The 18,563-nt window shown below is 36.6% G+C and overlaps 1 protein-coding gene across 1 annotated transcript in view; it reads right to left on the bottom strand.

Moving 5' to 3' along the window:
- The window catches only part of VPS50 (VPS50 subunit of EARP/GARPII complex), a 97,786-nt gene that overhangs the window by 9,590 nt on the left and 69,633 nt on the right, over positions 1-18,563 (bottom strand). The window contains exons 21-24 of the mRNA XM_050891692.1: positions 17,549-17,670; positions 13,533-13,613; positions 1,207-1,355; positions 2-98 (exon numbers count right to left, since the gene is read on the bottom strand). Of these exons, the coding sequence (XP_050747649.1) occupies positions 2-98; positions 1,207-1,355; positions 13,533-13,613; positions 17,549-17,670 (449 nt within the window). The remainder of the gene's footprint in view (position 1; positions 99-1,206; positions 1,356-13,532; positions 13,614-17,548; positions 17,671-18,563) is intronic.

The raw sequence follows: 18,563 nt of genomic DNA on the forward strand, positions 1-18,563 counted from the left end.
CCTGAGAATAGAACTGCTGAAGAAAAGGCTTCTTGGCAGCTGGCATCACCGCATCAAGATGAGGCTGAAGAAACTCAAACTGCTCAGCCAGAAATACCCTTTGAAAGCAAAGAAAATTTACTGTGAACTAAATGCAACATTTGGCATGTCTCTGTACAACTTTTACTCTGCAATTTGGCAATAACGATATGTAACCTTGGAAAATTTAGTCCTGAGAAGAGCTGTATCAGTTTCATGCCAGCACATCAACATGTATTCTCAATTCTGACAATTTTAAAATATGATTGCAAACAAGAAAATGCTTGAATAAAGAGACTAAGGCTTGAATATCAACAATTCATATTTCTATTTTACTCAGCATACACTGCAAAAGTCTGATCCAAAGTCTAGAAAAGTCAGTGGACGAGTGTCCTGTAATTTCCATACTGCAGGGCAGTCAACATTAATATTAATAAATCCATGTCAGAATTCCAAAATAGCATTCCTAATTACTTATATGCTAGTGAATCTTTAAAAGATAGACTATGAGATCAAATTCTTTCTCACAGGTAGGATTTGTTAATAACAACATAAGAAATACATTTCTAACTAAGCATAAATGAATGCAAAAGAAAAGCTCCTTTGAAAATACATTTTAAAAATGAACTTCTAATCTTTAAGTGTCATCATGTGTGGGGAAAAAAAAAAATAATTCCTATCTGATTCTTACTATTATTCTGACCAAATAAAAACCACTTTAAGTTTTGCATTACTTGCTCGTTATAATCTCTTCTTCACAGGTACACTTCCACCTATTGCAAAGAACATTGCAATCCAAGCCAAACCAATATGAACTAAGCAGTTTTGAGTTTCAGCCATCACCATTTGAGTACTTAATATAAGGTTTAAATGAACCATACAGATTAAATATTCCCATTAGCCTGTTTAAAATTAAACTTCTTTCCTGTTAGGTTTGGCCTTGTACTGTCACATATTACTGGACCAGCTGCAGTAAAATTTCATTGCTTGTGCTTGCAGGTGGTTAGACCAGATGGTTAGGCCCCACTACCTTTAATTAAGAAATTACCTCTATCACTCATATTTAAAATCACATTGAGAAATAGGAATTTTTGACCGCTCAAGAAGGTTTTGGCTTGTAATCACAATCTCTTAAATAATCCATAGCTTCCAGTGACCACAAAATGCAGTGTACAGTAAATAACCTACAAGGATTCCGTGGCCACCACTCTCTCTGCCAAACCGTACAGCGAATTGCCAGATGTCAAAACTACGAGATGACTGAGATGTGGGCTTGGCACCTTCTCCTTTCTCTCTTCAGCAGCTGTGAGAGTTCCTGTGGGATCAGCAGAGACCTCCTAAAACAAAGAATTAAACAACTGAAAAACCACAAAACCACCAAGAACGGCTCCAGCTGAGCAGTTTCAGATGACAGATAAGATGAAGGAATGCTTCTAATTCTAAGGTGCAATTTAAATCAAGCCTGCATCAAAAGACACCCATAGAGTTTTCTATTTGAACAGTGTGGTTCAAACAGGTGAAAAAAAATCATATCATGTAGATCAGTATCTATCTCAGGGGAAAAAAAAAAGGCAGAGAACAAACTTCTTACTACACAACGCCCATACAGGCTTTAGCCCAACTGCCTACTGTGAGATTGACTTCTCACGCTTAGAGATAGTATCTTCAATCTGACAGCAACCAAATAAGGAGACAAATCAAAGGAATATTACTTATGCACGGGCTTTACTGCTTATGTGAACTGCAGCTAACTTTAGTAAAATACAAACGATGTTTTTAAACAAGTTATCATTCCATGAAAACTTTTATCCTGCAGACATCTTGATTGTAGAGTGCAAGGAAATATTCACAGCACAGGAAAAGAATCTCTAATAAGAAACAGGTTACACCAGTGCCCTGTTGCAAAATTAAAACAGACAAACAAAAAAAACTAAAAAAACAAACAAAAAAAAACAGGAAAAAAAAAAAACCAGAAAGGGGAGACAAGGGGAGACAGAAAAAGGAAAGAAAAAAAATAAGAAGGAAAAAACCTTACCTCTACATTTGAGGAATGTAAGTACAAGTTACAGCTAGAAGAGGAATCATAGAAGGAAGAAATTGCCAGAGCTATCATATTGGTCTAAGTAGGTATATAAATGGACACCCTCTGAAGCTTAGCTACTTGCCAAAACGGTATCAGGACATCAAAACATAAATGTAGTTCTGGCTTTAGATTAATTACTCATACCATGCTTACTGCTTACACACAGGCTATAAAAATATCAGAAATGCTACAAAGCAAAGGTGATAAAGAACCCAGAACAGATAAAGAAGGTAGGCATGATATGGCACTGATTTCTTAAGTAAGAGGGATGACCATGGGGATAGAAACTCTGTGGCCAGACAGGTGCTACAACAAATCAGCCTGTTTGTATGGAATGAAAATAAATTTGGGCAATAACACAGTGATAAAGTAGTGGTAAAAATAATTTCTTCAAAAGCAAGATCAGCTGCACAACATGTCTGCTGAAAAGCAATGTACAAACACACAACCAATATGACAACAATAATGCTTAAACATGACATTTATGGTTGGACTCAAATTAGCATAATTCTCAGATTGCTGTAAAACTGGACAAAGATGAAGCCAAAAACATGATAATAAATAAAGCAGCTCTGCAGTTTGTGAGGTTTTTTTTCCAATTGGAGATAGAAATAAATTGAGAGGAAATTGCAGTGAAGTAACTAAAGAATCAGGAGCAGGAGGAAGAAAAATAGACTCAATCTGACCACAACAGTCACCAGGAGTTTGTTCTAGGCTTCACAGCAGAGGACAACTGTGAGGAGTGACATGAAATAGAATAATTGCTATTCACAGGTTTTTCAGACAGTTTTTCCTCAGAAGAAAAGGAAAGCAGTGAGCACCAGAAACACTGATGGAACTAAGTGGCGGTCTAACTCATGCTAAACATCAGGATTGAGACAAGGAAGACTATGCATTGTAGATCTTGAAAAGCCAAGAGAAAAGGTACTGCACAGATGATCAGGTGAAAAGGGGAAAAACAACAGGGAGGTTACTCGGGTAGCAAAATATCTGACAGACCCATTGTGGTTATACTGCAGCAATTAAAGGCAGGGCAGGCGAAAATTGATTATGTCAATATGTGTAAGGACTTGGTGAAAATTTAAGTGATACAGAATGAGCAGAAAGATGAAAACTTTGCTGCTATAGACAAAGCAGCACCAGAATGTGTTTACTGCTTGGATGAAAGCCAAGCCAAAAGTGACATTAAGAATATAAGACAACTGGGAAGATAATAGCGTCCAAGCTGTTAAAAATGTTTTGAGGTGTGGAGGAACAAAAAGATCACAAGTTCCACTTTAACTATCTTGGATTTCAGTTGACAGTTGTCTCCTGTGATGTGACAGCCCAAGGCAACAGGGAGGTGGATTTGCTAAATCAGAAAAACTCTTTCAGTTCTGTGTCTCCCAAAGACGTCAAACACAAACATAAAAATAGGCTACAGCAGATGGAACAAAGCGCAGACGGGGAAAGAGGAGTTCTCACTATCAAGGGTGAGGGAAGTATCTTCAGACTTCTAAAAAAAATGTTGTAATAGGTTACAGAAGCCGAAAGTGGATAGAGCAGGGAGCCTTGAAGGATCCCCACAGGAATTCTGACATTAAAACCAAAGACTGCTGACTGAGCAATACCATCAACACATCATTTGTAGCGCTAAAAGATCTCACAGAAATAGATCAATGAGCATAAAACTCAGAAGATAAAAACTTCTAAAAGAAGCTTATGGTAAATGCTATCGGATACAGTTGCACCGAGCATGGGAACGATTATAAAGGCTAGCCACATCACTATGTTATTTGAAAAACGAATTTTCTTTGCTCTGATCTGTGTTCACATTCAGCCAGATAAACTTGCAATTAAACTGGCCAGACATTTCAGAAGTTTGCATTCTGCTGAGTCTATCAGAATGGATAAGCAAGCCAAAAGGCCTGGATATTTGCTAAAATTCACGTAACCTCTTTCAGGCAGCTCTGAAGATACCTACCTAGCACATCCACAAGTATACTGCACACAGGCAATAACATCTAATCATCTAGGCATAACGGTCAAGTCTCTAAAAATATTAACTGAGCCAAAGACACCATTGATTAACTCCACTCTTTATCTGCCTTTTCTTTTTCACTTCATGTCATTCTCAAAAAAACCCAAACCAAAACAAAAAAATGAGCAGCTTTGAAATGTTGATAAAAAACACATGATAAAAAAAACCAAACCCATAGCCCACCAACCAGTTCTCTATTCTTAGGAGAGACAGTGAACCACAGAATTGGGGGAAGAGTATCAGTGGTAAAGATTTAAGCATCTTTGTTTCTTTCAAAGACTAATTAAAAATTATGTAAAAAGCAAATATTATAAAGACTTAATTTTGTATTTATCGCACTTCAAAGTTGCCTGTCTCTTCAGTATTGAGATACATTTTGAACAACTTTTTTTCTACCTGCCTGCTTCCCATGAAGGTAAATATCTTGTGAACCTTTTAAATGTCGAAATCATGTTGCACCTGAAGACACAAAATGGACATGAGACAACTGGCTAAACCAGAGACATGCTTGGGTTCAACCAGGGAGTCAAACCCTGGTTCAAATATACTGGCCAAACACAGTATGAGTGTTTCATTCTCCTGACTTGTTCTAAAAAGCAGGTATTGCAAAAGCATGTTGATAGCAAAAAGGAAGCCCAAGGAAACAGCCGGTGTGCCAATCCCCAAGAAAAGCACAAGATCATTCTGAAAGGGTTCCAGTGATGCACGTGGTTTTTTCTCCAGCCTTCATTAACAGAAATGATCAAATGACTGAAAGCAGCAGCAAAGGGGAAAACATTCAGGCTGGAACAGGAAAAAAGGCTACAGACTACTTAAAGAAATCAGATGTTTTGTAATGGATTGGCCTTGTTAAAGTTAACCCTTCCACTAATTTAAGAAAATCCGCAAGACAATCTCTGTTGTCAGAGACTCCCTTTGAGTACCCATGGAGAACAGGCAAAGTCCTGTAAAACTGAAAGTGGGTGACACGATGCCAATCTCAAGAGGAGGAAGAGGAGAAGGAGGAGGAAGAGCAGGAGAGTAGAAGCCAGGAAATTAAATAGCAGCCAGCCCAACTTTAATTTCAAGAAATGTCAAGTTACACTGAGAACATATTGTAGCACCCAGCATCAAGTGTCAGACACCAACACCAAAGCAGAACAAACTTGCTTAGCTTTCCTCTGCGTCAGAGTAGCAGGTCTTGATGACAGAGCAGAATTGTGATATATCTAAGACATATTACAGCCTACGTAATATCCTTGTAAGCAAACTGGGCAAAATACAGATTTGATAAAATAATTTTAAGGTACACATGGCACTACTGCAAACTACAAGATACTTTTCTCCTTCCTTGCCAGGAAAAAACCCACAGTAACTAAAAAAAAAAAAAAAAAAAAAAAAAAATTTTCATCAAAAGCACCAAACTTATCTGAACAATAACCAAATCAACTGTAGCAGGTACAGCAATACAGATTAACCAGCATTGTGTGCAGACACCTTACAGTGGGTCGCATTTACTCAGTTTTCTCTAGTCTTAGTCTAACTCCTTCATACAGTCATAGGAAAAGAACTGAGTTTTCCAATGCTACACATGATTAGCACACACAACTAGCAATTATTTATAAAGGCTGCTTTGCTATAAAGGCCTGACAACATCAGGATGCAGAAGTATTAAAGCAGGCTTATGACTGCTTTACCTGTTTAAGGGTTGCTAATAACAGTAGTATGAGCTATAGTGTGTGCTTTGGGAAGTATCTTTATGCAATATGTATCTTTGAATTAAATTTCATCTGGAAAGTGTTTTTACAACAGAAAGGAATGTATGAGCAAATAACAGATATCAAATAAGTGTGAGCGCGATATTGTTTGATTGTTGGGTATTTTACTTTAGCATTTAATTGTTTACTCCCAAGAAGAATTCTTCAATGAATAGGAAAAAAAAAAAAAAAAAAAAAAATCTATCCGTGTAAGGAACAAGCCTATCCTTCAATCTCTTCCCCCAAAAAATGTCTTCTGTAACAAGAGAACATTTTCATTTCAATAGTTTGGCTGAACCCAGTGGCAAATATCTGTTAAGCCTTCCATCTTAGCGGGAAGAAGAGACTATAAAGTAATTATCTAAATCAGAAGTATAAACTACCTAAGCTAATTATCTAAGTCCAAAGTTTGACATGCAATTTGCAAGAGAGACATTTTTAAGGGGCCTGACCTCATCGTGAGCTCACAAACATGTATTTATTTCAGTTATCCAACAGAACTTATGACCAAAATAACTGATTATCTGCCATTTATGGTGGAGATAGTTGACAGTTAATTATAATCATCCACTTTCATTAACTTGAAACAAAAACCAGTAAATCCCACAACTTGTCCCCAGCGCACAAAGTTCTGCAGATCACACAGACCTATTTGCATTAGACTTTAGCTTTAGAATTGTTTTGATATAATATACATACACAATAGGAACAATTTTAGTTTTGATTCTGCTATGAGCAAATGGCAATACCTCTAAATGCTACTGAAAAAATCTTGATCTTAAAGGAATAAGTGGTGTTTGAAAGGCATGGAAAAAAAAAAAAAATCAGACTATGTGAAAAGGTTCTGGCAGTCAAACAGCTCTAACATACCGACACTGTGACCAAGAACTTGATGTGTACTGATGGAGAAAGAAAAGCAGACTGACCCCAGATGTTTACCTAAGACAGGATAGCTCTATCATCTCTGTTTATGAAACTGTAATTGATAGTTTCTGTAGTATCATGAGCATAGAGTACAAGAAAATAAACACTGATCAAAGAAAGCATAAGCCCTTATTGTATTCAAAGGCTGCCTGAAAATAGCTCAACTAACTCCAAGTAGTTGCTTAATATACAATAATTTTTTATTAGAAGAAATGTACTGAAAGCAACAGGCTTTTTCCCCTCCCCCTTAAACTTACACATCCCTAAGAGTTCTTGAAACTTGATGCTGAAAATGACAGGTAAAGCCAATTGTAAAAGCACATTGCATTCAAGGGTAACAGTGCTTTCTGAATATGAAGTAAATGTGTTAAGGTTTAAAAATGGTACTTTTCAATACTACTACTACTACTACGTTTTAAGTTGAAAGATTAGTATTTTCTTGCTGAGGGGCACAAAGGTTACAAAGCAGGCAATCTTGACTCAGCCCTTAGGAAACTAAATCAAATGTAAACAATGTAAGCTACTACAATGACCACCACTCAACACACTTTAAGAGAGCAGATCATTAAAAACCAAGCAACAAACCATCTTGAGAAACCATGCTATTAATTTTCTATTTATTTACAATCCTTTGCAGGCAAGTGACACCTTTATAGCATTATGAAGTGCCATGCAAGTGATCCCCAAGCTTGCCAACACTTAACAATGCATGCGCTTCGCACCGGCCCCAGGACTGAGTTGATCAGCATTGCCTTGGGGTAGGCATGAGGTTTCCAGTTTCAAGACTGTGGATCCTCCATGCTCTTTGTCACAAAACAAGCATGTCCCAAACCTCAGTTGGGTCAGTCCCACTGACTTCAGTAACAGACTTCAGTAAAATTTGCGTAGAAACTTCTGGGATCTCTGCATTTCATTTATTTCTTAGTGTTTGAAGTTAAATGGCAGACTTTTTGCATAAAAAATTACCAAAAGTTAGCAAGTTTATTTACTATCTTGTCTAACCTAACGCAACAAGGCCTCTATCAGGAATCACTGTGTGCTGATAGACAACTGAGAAAATGAGTCATTAATTATGCTTTAAAAAAATAAATACCAAATAAGCCTCTGCAGAAAAGCACACCCACGGCCACACCCTTGGGAACCTGAACCACTACCTTACAAAAAACATGTAAGCCAATCTGGTCTGGTCGCACACATTTTTACTGCAGCATTTTTTTTATCCAAAGAAAGATTTTTCAGGAGGAGCTGCTGCCGGTTCCCAGGTGCTCAGCTGCGACTCTGTGGACACCTGCACTCCTCTGGCACTAGGAATCAGCCCAAGATTTGGGTGCCCAGCAAGAAGAGTCTGAAGTGACTAAAATGAGATGGCTCAGTGACTGCCCAAAGAGAGACAAAGCAATTGCCAAAACCCAGAAAATTTATTCAAAGAAGTAAGCAAGAAAACTTCAGTAAATCATTCCAGTCTACTTGGGTAACACAGTCAAACAAACAAACAAAACTTATATGAAGAGCTCTAAATGAATAATGTGAGGAAGCAAAACAGCTGCAGAAATCCTAGCATATTTTCAAAGTGCTTGTCATGTCAGAACTTTCTTTTGTATACAGAGTTCTCTTCCCTTGACAAGCAATTCACACAACACCTTAAACATTGTCATTATGTGTGTTGTACAAATCTTTTCAAAGAAAGGAAGAGAAAAACCCACAAATTATATTTTCCTTTTTTTTCCTTCAGCCTTTTTTTTCCTTTGGAGGAGCAGGAGACCAAGCAAGGATTGCAAAAGTTGCAGAAATTATCTTCGGCCAAACAAAACCCCACCAAGAATCACAGCTCACAGCTACCATTTCAGTGAGGAGTTCAGCTATGTCTTTGAGGGGCAGCATCCTGTGCCAGGTACTATCATGTCAAATAACAAATTCCACAGCCTAGACTCTCCAGAACTTGCCATTGGTATGCCAAACCAGGACTTAATGGGGTACATGTCCGTAATGGGTACTGTCCACACTAAGTAATGCAGGACTGTGCTGTGACATTTTAAGTAAAACTGAATTGTTTGTTTCCAGAACTGGGACTAACATAACTGAACCATACCTTTCCACAGCATCAAAGGGTCAAAGCCAAAATGGGTTGGAAAGTCAGGCATGAAGAAAAAAATTGTTCCTCCCATTATTCCTTATCGTATTTGTACAGCTGAAAAATCTACATTTTCCATCTCTGCACCATCAATCTCTAAATTACTGTCTCTGCCAAAAGATATATATACTTTATGGGGAAAGAGCCCAAAAGCTAAAGTAAAGACAGAATCGAAAATACATTAACCAATACTTCTTTATACCAGTGATTCCTTCCATCTACTCTTCTATACATTGCATTGCAATGCTTATATACTTGACCGCAGTGATTTATTTTGTACTGCTGTAAGGCACAATAACTCTAACAAACTTCATTCTAAATCTCAGCTTTACTTGAGCAAGCCAGTTTGCAATGAAATATTTATGAGTATTCCATGGTTGTTTGCCCCAAAAATCTCACTTTTGGAAGCAGCAGCATCACTCAAGGCAGCTATTTGCATACAGAGGACATTCAGAAACAACACCTAGGTAATGGCAGTACCATGACTAAGTTGCATTTTGTGAAGATAAGGAAGCTGCTTAGAGACAGATAAAGCAAGGAATCAGAAGCAGAAATTTCCCTTCCGAATCACCAATTATCATACATTACATCAGTCTGATTGATGCCTTGTACCTACCTGGGGGCTTACTGGTCTCAGTGGACTAATATGAACATCATTACTGTTGCGAAAACACATTCCTGTTAGAAATAACAAACACAAGGACCGAATGTGTGTAGGTATCTCTACATAACCCACTCAGGGGAACTGACAGTGAGGAGATGTAGGCATCTTAGAAACAGGCACTTGTTTCGATGTGTTTGGCCTAATCAAAACTGCACCTTAGCATTATAAGCAAGGCTGAAGCAACAGCGCTTCTTCCTCCCCTTTTCACTCTTCCCTTTCTGGGTTTTCCTTTTAATACATCCTGCTGGTATGAATGAAATAGAGCTTATAGAGTGCTGTTTCTGGAGGATCCAAATTACTAGCTCTGAAGCTGCTGCATAGCAGAAATCTGTACTGAAGCTATTTTGTACTAGCTGTGGAAAGGCCTGAATATGAAGTTCAGATACACATATGAAGTTCAGTACAAAGCAGCCAAACAAATTTTTGAAAGTCATACTGTTCTCTTACCTCTCAGAAATGAAACTGCACCCTAATCTACTTTAAAACAAACAAAGTGCTTGTATTTTTTATACTTTTGAGTTAGCCTACAAGTATTTCCTTAAGGCAAAGACAAGTAGCTTAGACACAGAAAACTGGTTACTCAATCACTATAAGCTCCCAGCACACTTCCACATAACTTACTATAAGAAAGCAAATAAAGACAGTTTCGCTAATCAGTAGGCCACTTTTATTTATTTTTTAACTAAACCTATTTCATTTATATATCAAAAGAAATTTCAGACCATACTTAAACCAGTATCAATATTAGCAGTGCAGAGATTAACAAAAGCCATAGCTGGACAAAACCTCATTATTGGTATATTTATAACAGTTTTAAATAGGAAGCATATTTGAAGTAGTAGCGCCTAAAGAACTTGCTTGCCCAATCTTGTAAAGAGTTAAGTCCCTTCATCATTGTCATTCTGATTACATCAGACAAAACATCCAGATTAAAAAACCATCCAAATTACAAACACATTTTGAGGGGCACTTTTACTTCCAACTGAAGTGGTGAGGTTTGGTGGTTATTGTTTGGGGTTTTTTGTTTACTATAACGTTTATTATTATATCAGTGTAGGAGCAGCATACGGACATTGAATAATGTGTGTCACAGATGAGGTGTCATATTATTGCCCTGTGGTGAAGTTAACACGACTGAACACATGTTCATATCTCAGCTATTTCCTGTTCACAGTCTAAAACATTAATTGAAACTGCAGGGGGACTTGCTGCAGTTTATAAAGTACAGTTGGCTTTGCTATGAAGTCTTAGATTGCAAACCAGTGGAGAAGTGATTCGGCTATAGTTGAGTACTGCTTAGAGGGGACAAGGACCCTCCAGCAGAAGCAGGGGGTATGTGATGCACGAGGAGGGATGCCGGGAAGGGGAGAGGAAGCGCTTTAAACTGCTGCAGCCTTTTCGCTCAGTGGCCATGAGTCAGAAACACAGCTCTTTGTTTCTCAGTGGTTCAAATGAAAACCAGGATAGTGCTTCTTTCTCAAGTATGGCTAGTATACTATAAGTACAGTATATATTAAAAGGGCAGACACTTCTTGCACTGTAATAATAGGGAAGTATAAACTTAGAATAGAGTAGCTCCATAAGAAGCTACAGGGAATGCCTCCAATCGACCTCCATACTCTTCATACTGATGATGCTACAAAGATGCAAGAAAGAATGTTAAGTGCAGCTCAGCTTTACCTTGCTAGAAGTGGAACCCCCCTTCCACTTTGCTTTTTCCTTCACAAAGGAAGCTTAAAATTCAGCTGAACAATAATAAAAGTAGCATCTTAAAAAGGTATCTGGTATAAACTAGATAGCACTAATTCAATCCCAAACAGAAATTACAGAAAGTCTACAAAAAGCTGGAGGAGATGGCCTCTAAACCCTCCAATTATTCCTCTACCTCCTGACAATAAATATAGAGTAAATAGGCCTTCATCCACTTGGTATCTCAAGTCCAAGAGGACAGCTAGGAAATGATCCAGTCTAAATTACTAAAGAGTCTTGACATAGATCATAGAGCTCAACCTTCACAGGTACTGACAGATTAGAGGAACTATTCTGATCTACATGCAATTCTGGCAGAGCCTTAGTCACAGATTCAGAACTATCAGATTCAGACTATCTTTATGAAAATAAGATATTGAAAGATACTGCCATCAGGAACCAAAATGCGACAGAAATGACAGCCCTTAATAAAGTTACCATGAATAGAAGACAATGCAAAAAAACCCAAAAATTCCCAACAGGCCATGAGACTGAACCCCAGAACACAAACATGAGTATTTTCAGAAAGCAATTTACAATAATCTAAGATAAGAGAGGAGAATTTTGACAGCAGTCCAGAACAGTCCATACAATCATGAGAAATACCCATTTTATGACACACTAAAGATTAAGAGTTTGTGAAAACTGAGATTAAAAATAAGCAAACAATAAAAATACCCAGAAGACTTTTTTTTTCCTCATGAATCAAAAAGTGAAAAATTTCCATTTATAGTATAAGACCAGCATAAGTTCATAAGATATTAATAAACCTCATGGAATGCCTTTAAGTTAATAGCAGTTAGCTAAGATTTCTTCCTCCTTTCAAATCTTACCTGGAACATAGCTATTAATTTCAACTGACACTAACATTATCTGTAACAGCACTGTTAAATGACTGAGGAAGAAAAAGAAGTGCTGTTATTTTTCCAATTTAGTCCTAGAAATGATTTTTTAAAAATTATCTTGACTGATAAAAAAATTTCAAGGCTGTAAAGCACTGTCAGGGACTGTGAATACAGAGTAAGTTTAAAAAATTCATTCCATAACTTGCTATTTTTCCATAATCTTTAACTGATTCGTTTGCAAGATCTTCCTAGAATTAATTTTTCTTTCTGAATACACTGCCTTTGAGATGAATATTAATATGACTAGCCTTTTTCTGTTTTATAGAGGCCTGGGATTATTAGTTATCTTATGCTCCCTCTACTGACTCCATAAGAAATGGCCCCAAAATCCTTTAAGAAGCTTCTCTGAAAGAACAGTTTAGGATTCGGTGTAATACTTCAAGAAATTAAAAACGCGTAAAGTACAATTCTGTAGAGTGTCAAATCCTTGTGAAAGTCGGAGTAGAGCATCTGTCTTCTACTTCTTTCTAAGACAGAAGCCTTAGAAAATAAATCCTTCCTGCAGCACCCACTGTATTAACTACTATACAAGCCATTTACGATACTCTTAGGAAACTTCTTCATAACATTTCAAGGGTTTTATATTTAGGTGGAAAAAAAGAAGTTCAAATTTCCATTTTTGCATAGTTCTTAGCAATATTTCTTTATAAACTCTGCTGCTCAGTGGAATCCACAAAATCTACCTGAAGTCTCGGGTTTACCCTTTGTAACATGATGTGAAGGACAGTTATCTACTACCAGTGTGACAAGAACACCATACTTACTTTTCACATTTTGACAATAACTCATGAAGTGACTAACGGGATATAATCTATAAAATACGTCAGGGAAAGTTCCCCACAATTCAGAAAAGACTTAACGAAGGACTTGTATACTACTTCTATTATCTTGTAAGGTGAATGGTCTTCAGGATGGCTTACTGTTTTGCTATTCTTTTACTGAAGAAAAATGAGTCATCTATTGTGTTGTTTTGCCGTTTTTTTAATAAAACGTCTCATTTAATAAGGATAATAGTGGAACGTCTCTATTACATGAACCGTAATACATTGTAAGATTTAAATACATAATTTTGTTGTTACATTTAGCAAAAGCTATTATATTAGTTTTGTTGCATATTAGAAATAAGTGATTTCCTACAATAATGATGTCTACTTCATGATACGCCATGAAACTAAGCCTTTGTCATTACAGACACTGAATATGAAGAGAGATAAAAATCAGAAAGCCACGATGAAATACAATTCCTAAATTTCCTACACAGACCTCTATTCCACTGAGCCTTAACAAAATCCAGGTACTTACCAGATCAATCAGACTCTCCTGGATTCTGTTCAGTGTGGTGCGTAATCTGCTGCTACTGAGGCCCAGTCCTGTTGATTCAAACTGGAAGAAATACATTCTATTTAAGTTGGGAAAGGAAAACTAATTGGTTTAAACTTTACGGTGATACAGCAAAACTTCAGTTTGTAAACACTAGCTACAATTTACTTATATTAAAATTTTAGCACGTAATCACAACCATACAAAATGAAAAGAAAATCAACAGAGGTCACGGCACTCAACACTGCACTGGTGTGAAGAACGGCCCAAGTACCTTTCATGAAGATGACAGCTTACTGTTCATACCAACAACCAACCAGTATCCTTTATTGTTATAATACTGTATTTAGATGCAGGACTTCAGGTTTTCTCATTTGGGTGATGAGCCCAGAATGGTGCATCACGATGCCCCCACCAAGACTTGCATGCACACCACACCCAAGCCAAATGGTCTTAACTTCTCTCTCAAGCTATAAAATGTCTTCAAATTCCTTATTAAATATCTAACTTGCATATGTAAAATTATATCCATTGATCTTTATAAAACAGTCATTATTACTTAATGCTTATAAAGATCTACCTGAGAAATGTGCCATCTTCATGTTCACGGCTCAGAAGTGTTATGGGGCAGATGTTCAGCTGGGATAAATCAATATAGCTACACTGATTTCCTGGTAAGTGCAATGAATTATACCAGCTGAGGGTCTGATTCGACATGCATAATTATTGCAGCTACTTATCTTCTACTTTCAATTAAAAAAAACAAAGAACAAACTAACACAACAAAGGAAGTCGAAATGGGACAGCTAAGAAACACACATTTATATCAAGAATCTGGAAGTATTTGAATATAGTTCTGGTATGTGATTCACACCAAAAAGCAATTTACTGAACAATACTTAGAGCACTGTTGTACACTGTATTATTAGACTTCCTTTCAGTGCACTAAATCAGGGAAGGAAGTGTGCGAGTTCATCTCCTCCTCGAGTTCATCTTGAGTTCAGTCATCTCCTCCTCTCCTTTTAAATACAAAACAGTATAATTTAGGTCCCCATTTACTGCATCTAACGTTGCTGACTTAAGATGTCCATCTGCCCCAATCCTCCTATATATTTAGTGAAAATTTACATCTGAGCTGAATTCCCACTGGAAATACACTCTGCTGAAGTCTGGAACCTGATCTAGGAGACATAAATCACTATCCTAGTGTCCACGTTTGATAAAAAGAAGTGTTCATGTCTTTGTTTTTCCGCAGGTGAAGTAAGCTTTTTTACAAAAATAATTTGTATTTTTCTTCACATTTTTACTGTAGAAATATCAGTTCTGAACTGCCTTTGATTTTGCAGGTATACGGGTAAAAAAGAAAATAACTTTTTTCCCTTTAAGAAACACAACCTTAATTCTCCAAATTATCTTCTTTTCCTCCTTAACGTCATATAGTAGTTTTTCAAGATAGGGCCATAAGGACTGCAAATTCAAGACTGGCTATTCTCCCTGTTAAGGTAAAAGCAAACAGAAAAACTACCCCACTTAAAGGAAAAAAAAAAAAAATATATATTAAAAAATGTATTTGCAAGTTTCAGCCGTTAAATTTAAGAAATCTGCACCTGTACCATCAAAACTCCACATCACACAATCTGCCACTAATTCTTTCTCTTTCTGCCTTTCTATTACTAACTTTCAATAGTTATCAGTAACTTTCACTTACTTATTCTATAATGATATATTTCTTTCTAAAAAAATGGCAATTTCACATTTGAAACATATCTGAATGAAAAGGAATGTAAAGACAAACTTAAATTTCCATAAAACATTACATATCAAGATTTATCAGGCAACTAGTTCAGTCTGAAGTCAGAATTGTACATCCATATGGGGGGGGGACAACAAACAAACAAACAAAAAACAAAAAAACCCCCAAAAGACTGTTGCTCAGCATTTTTCCACAAGGACAGAACCTCATGACTTCACACAGAACATGTCACTCATTAGTACAACTGCTTCGCTTCATGGAAGTTTTTGCTATTTCTATATGCAAAATGGTAGATATTTAAATTCCACAAACTGATGACCTAGTAAGGCTAGTAAGCAGAGCATTAGACAATTTACAGAATAATTTTACTCATCATTAATTCTACATAACCCCTTCTAGTTTAAAAAAAAAAAAAAGCGTTTTCCATAAGAATGGCCGTTGGTTTACAAATTATTATAATGTCTTGTCAAAAAAAATGAAAACTCACCTCAAATTTATTCTACTAAGGAAGACTATTCTGTGGCATGTTCATGAATGTCTTACACTTTAGTGAGTAGATATTCAATATAAGCAACTCCTTTGTTAGGTTGTTCCACAATTTGAGATAAGAAGGAAAGGCAGCCTTAACTTGCATCCCACAAATTAAAAAGGTTTTGAAAGAGCAATTCTGGTTACAACAGTGGGCAACTTTTGGCAGTGAAGGAAGCCAAATACTGACTACATAGGATAATCATTCTAAAGAGGTCTGAAAACAGCAATGACTTAGCATCATGACTGGACATAGAACTCAATGTGTATATTTTACATCTTTGGTTTTCACTGAACTGGCAATGAACTCTGTACAATTAATCACTCTCCTTATGTGTGTACTAACTCACACATACAACATAAACACAATATTCACAAAGAATTTCAACCATTTAAGGAAATTATCAGCATACTTTTAAGAATCCTATTTGATGCTATTTTGTAAATAAAAATAAAACAGGAACGCTCTCAGTGGTCTAAATCACATACCATCACCCATCTCTACTTTCTAAAGGTTTATAAACACTATAAGGAGAGAGGACATTTAAGCAACATTACAAGAGGGTTTATTGCATTCATAGACCCTTTGTAAGCATTATGTTTCCCATGGAAAATCATCTGTCAAAACAAAAATTAGGCACGCTACAAAAACATCACAATTTTACCACCCATCTGCTATAATGTTTACCTGCCTAGCACTGTGCTGTTCTCTGTTAGAAGCAGAGAGTGAGGAACCTGGTATGGGCTTTAAAAACACAAAACGGGAGGTGCAAAAAAATAAATGCAACACAATGTGAATACCACAGCAGCTGACTAAGCCAATGGAAATCAATTATCTTAACAAAAAACAAACAAACAAAAACACAACCAAAAATCCACCCATCTTCTAAACACCAACTGCAAATACATTTGTCCTGCCAAAGAGAACAGCTCAAAACCATTTAGAACCATATGTTGAGTCTGAAAATCCATTACAATTTGCCAACAGATGATGATGAATTTGGAACCCCACTATATTATTACTTGTGGAGTAATTTAGGGGCCAAGAGAGAAGAAAATTGTTTTTACACGCAGCTTTTCATAAATGCTTTAAGACAATTCTGTTGAAAGTTGATCTATGTCGTGTACAGACATTGCCAACAAGCATTTATTTCAACTACAAGATCACTCAAAAAACCCCTTGTTTTCATTAATGCAATTCATTTGACAGAAGAATACTAGATCTGAAAAAGTGTATTTCAAACCTCCTAAACCTGAGTTACTACTTAACTTTCATGGCCCCCTTCTCCTCTTCCTTTTGCCATTCTTATCTAAGTTAGAGAAATACATATAGGAAAATTAAATGACCTCATACTCTCTAGGCTCCAAACCACCACCCTCCTTCTGCAGACTGCTCCTTTGCTCCCCACTTTCTGCCACTACTTTTAGGTATTTCATGTTGTCTTTCCTCCCTTTCAAAATACTGCTGGAAAAAGAGTACAGAATCTATTCAAAACACAATAGGATTCATGTCCCAGTGATAATGATGCTCCCAGTACTTATTCCCCTTATTGCTGATCTAATCAGCCTTTTCTTACTCCTGCATTCAAATCCATTCTGTTGCCACTAATTTTTCTGAGGATTACATATTAGGTGGTATTTTAAGCAAAGAGATCTCCTCTGTAGTCTCATTCTGTGCGTACAGTGATACTTGGAAATGAATAATGTTTCTACCTACCGTGTCATTTCGGCCAAAAAACGTATAGACTGCATACAGATAGTAATCGAAGAGCTGGGACATGAAGTGGATCACATCAAATGCAATTGGTTTCAGAATATTCATCATCTGCATGTATTTCCCTTAAAAATTAAATACAGAAGATCAGTTTCCTCAGCACAAGTGCTACAAAGACAGTGCTGAGTTTGACAAATTCAAAACCAGCTTTACAAAGTTTATTATTTAGCCTTGAATATTGATTAAGAACAACTTCATAATACTTTAGAGATTGGGAGGTTTAAAAACAAAGCTAAATATGATGACTAAGACAGCACAAATGCCTCAAGACTTCTCCAAATGTGGATGTTAATCCATATCAAAATGTCTTGAACCATTCTTGGCCTTCTGGTGCCAAATTCAAAATATACAACTTTCGGGATCCTCTACAAGTTTCAGCTTCATTTAGGCAAAAAATAATAATCCCCTAAAGTAGTCTCTGGCAAATGATATACAGAGCCACTGAACATTTTATGCATTAGTGTGTGTTTATATATGCACATATAGATATTTTTAAAGCAATAGAAAAGCACAGTATAAAAATTATATGCCCAAGATTGGATTTCACCCAACAACTCTAGGAATAATGTGTTGCAACATAGCATTTCCTGCTCTCCTTCCTTTTTATCCTGGGGTAAGAAACCCAAATAGTTTTAAGATGTACGTTTGAAATGTTTCAAGAGGGACAGACTGACAGAAAAGGAGGATGCCGGGACCCTGGCACATCCAGGGAGAAAAAGAATTCCTTCTCTTCCTTCCTGTTCTCTGTTGTTGCACATTTGACTTGGGAAAACAAAAATTAAAAAAATTTAAAAAACCAAAAAACCTCAGGACCTTCATCTATATGTTAGCCGAGTCAAACTGATCATTGGACTTGGACTTAGAAAGAAATTTTTCCCTACAGGTCTAGTTCACAGGGCCTATAGTTTTTAGTTATTTTGTTTTCCAGCACAGGGCATGGCTCTTTTCATAGGGTCAT

This window comes from Gymnogyps californianus, chromosome 2, assembly GCF_018139145.2.
Source record: "Gymnogyps californianus isolate 813 chromosome 2, ASM1813914v2, whole genome shotgun sequence".
NCBI lineage: Eukaryota > Metazoa > Chordata > Aves > Accipitriformes > Cathartidae > Gymnogyps > Gymnogyps californianus.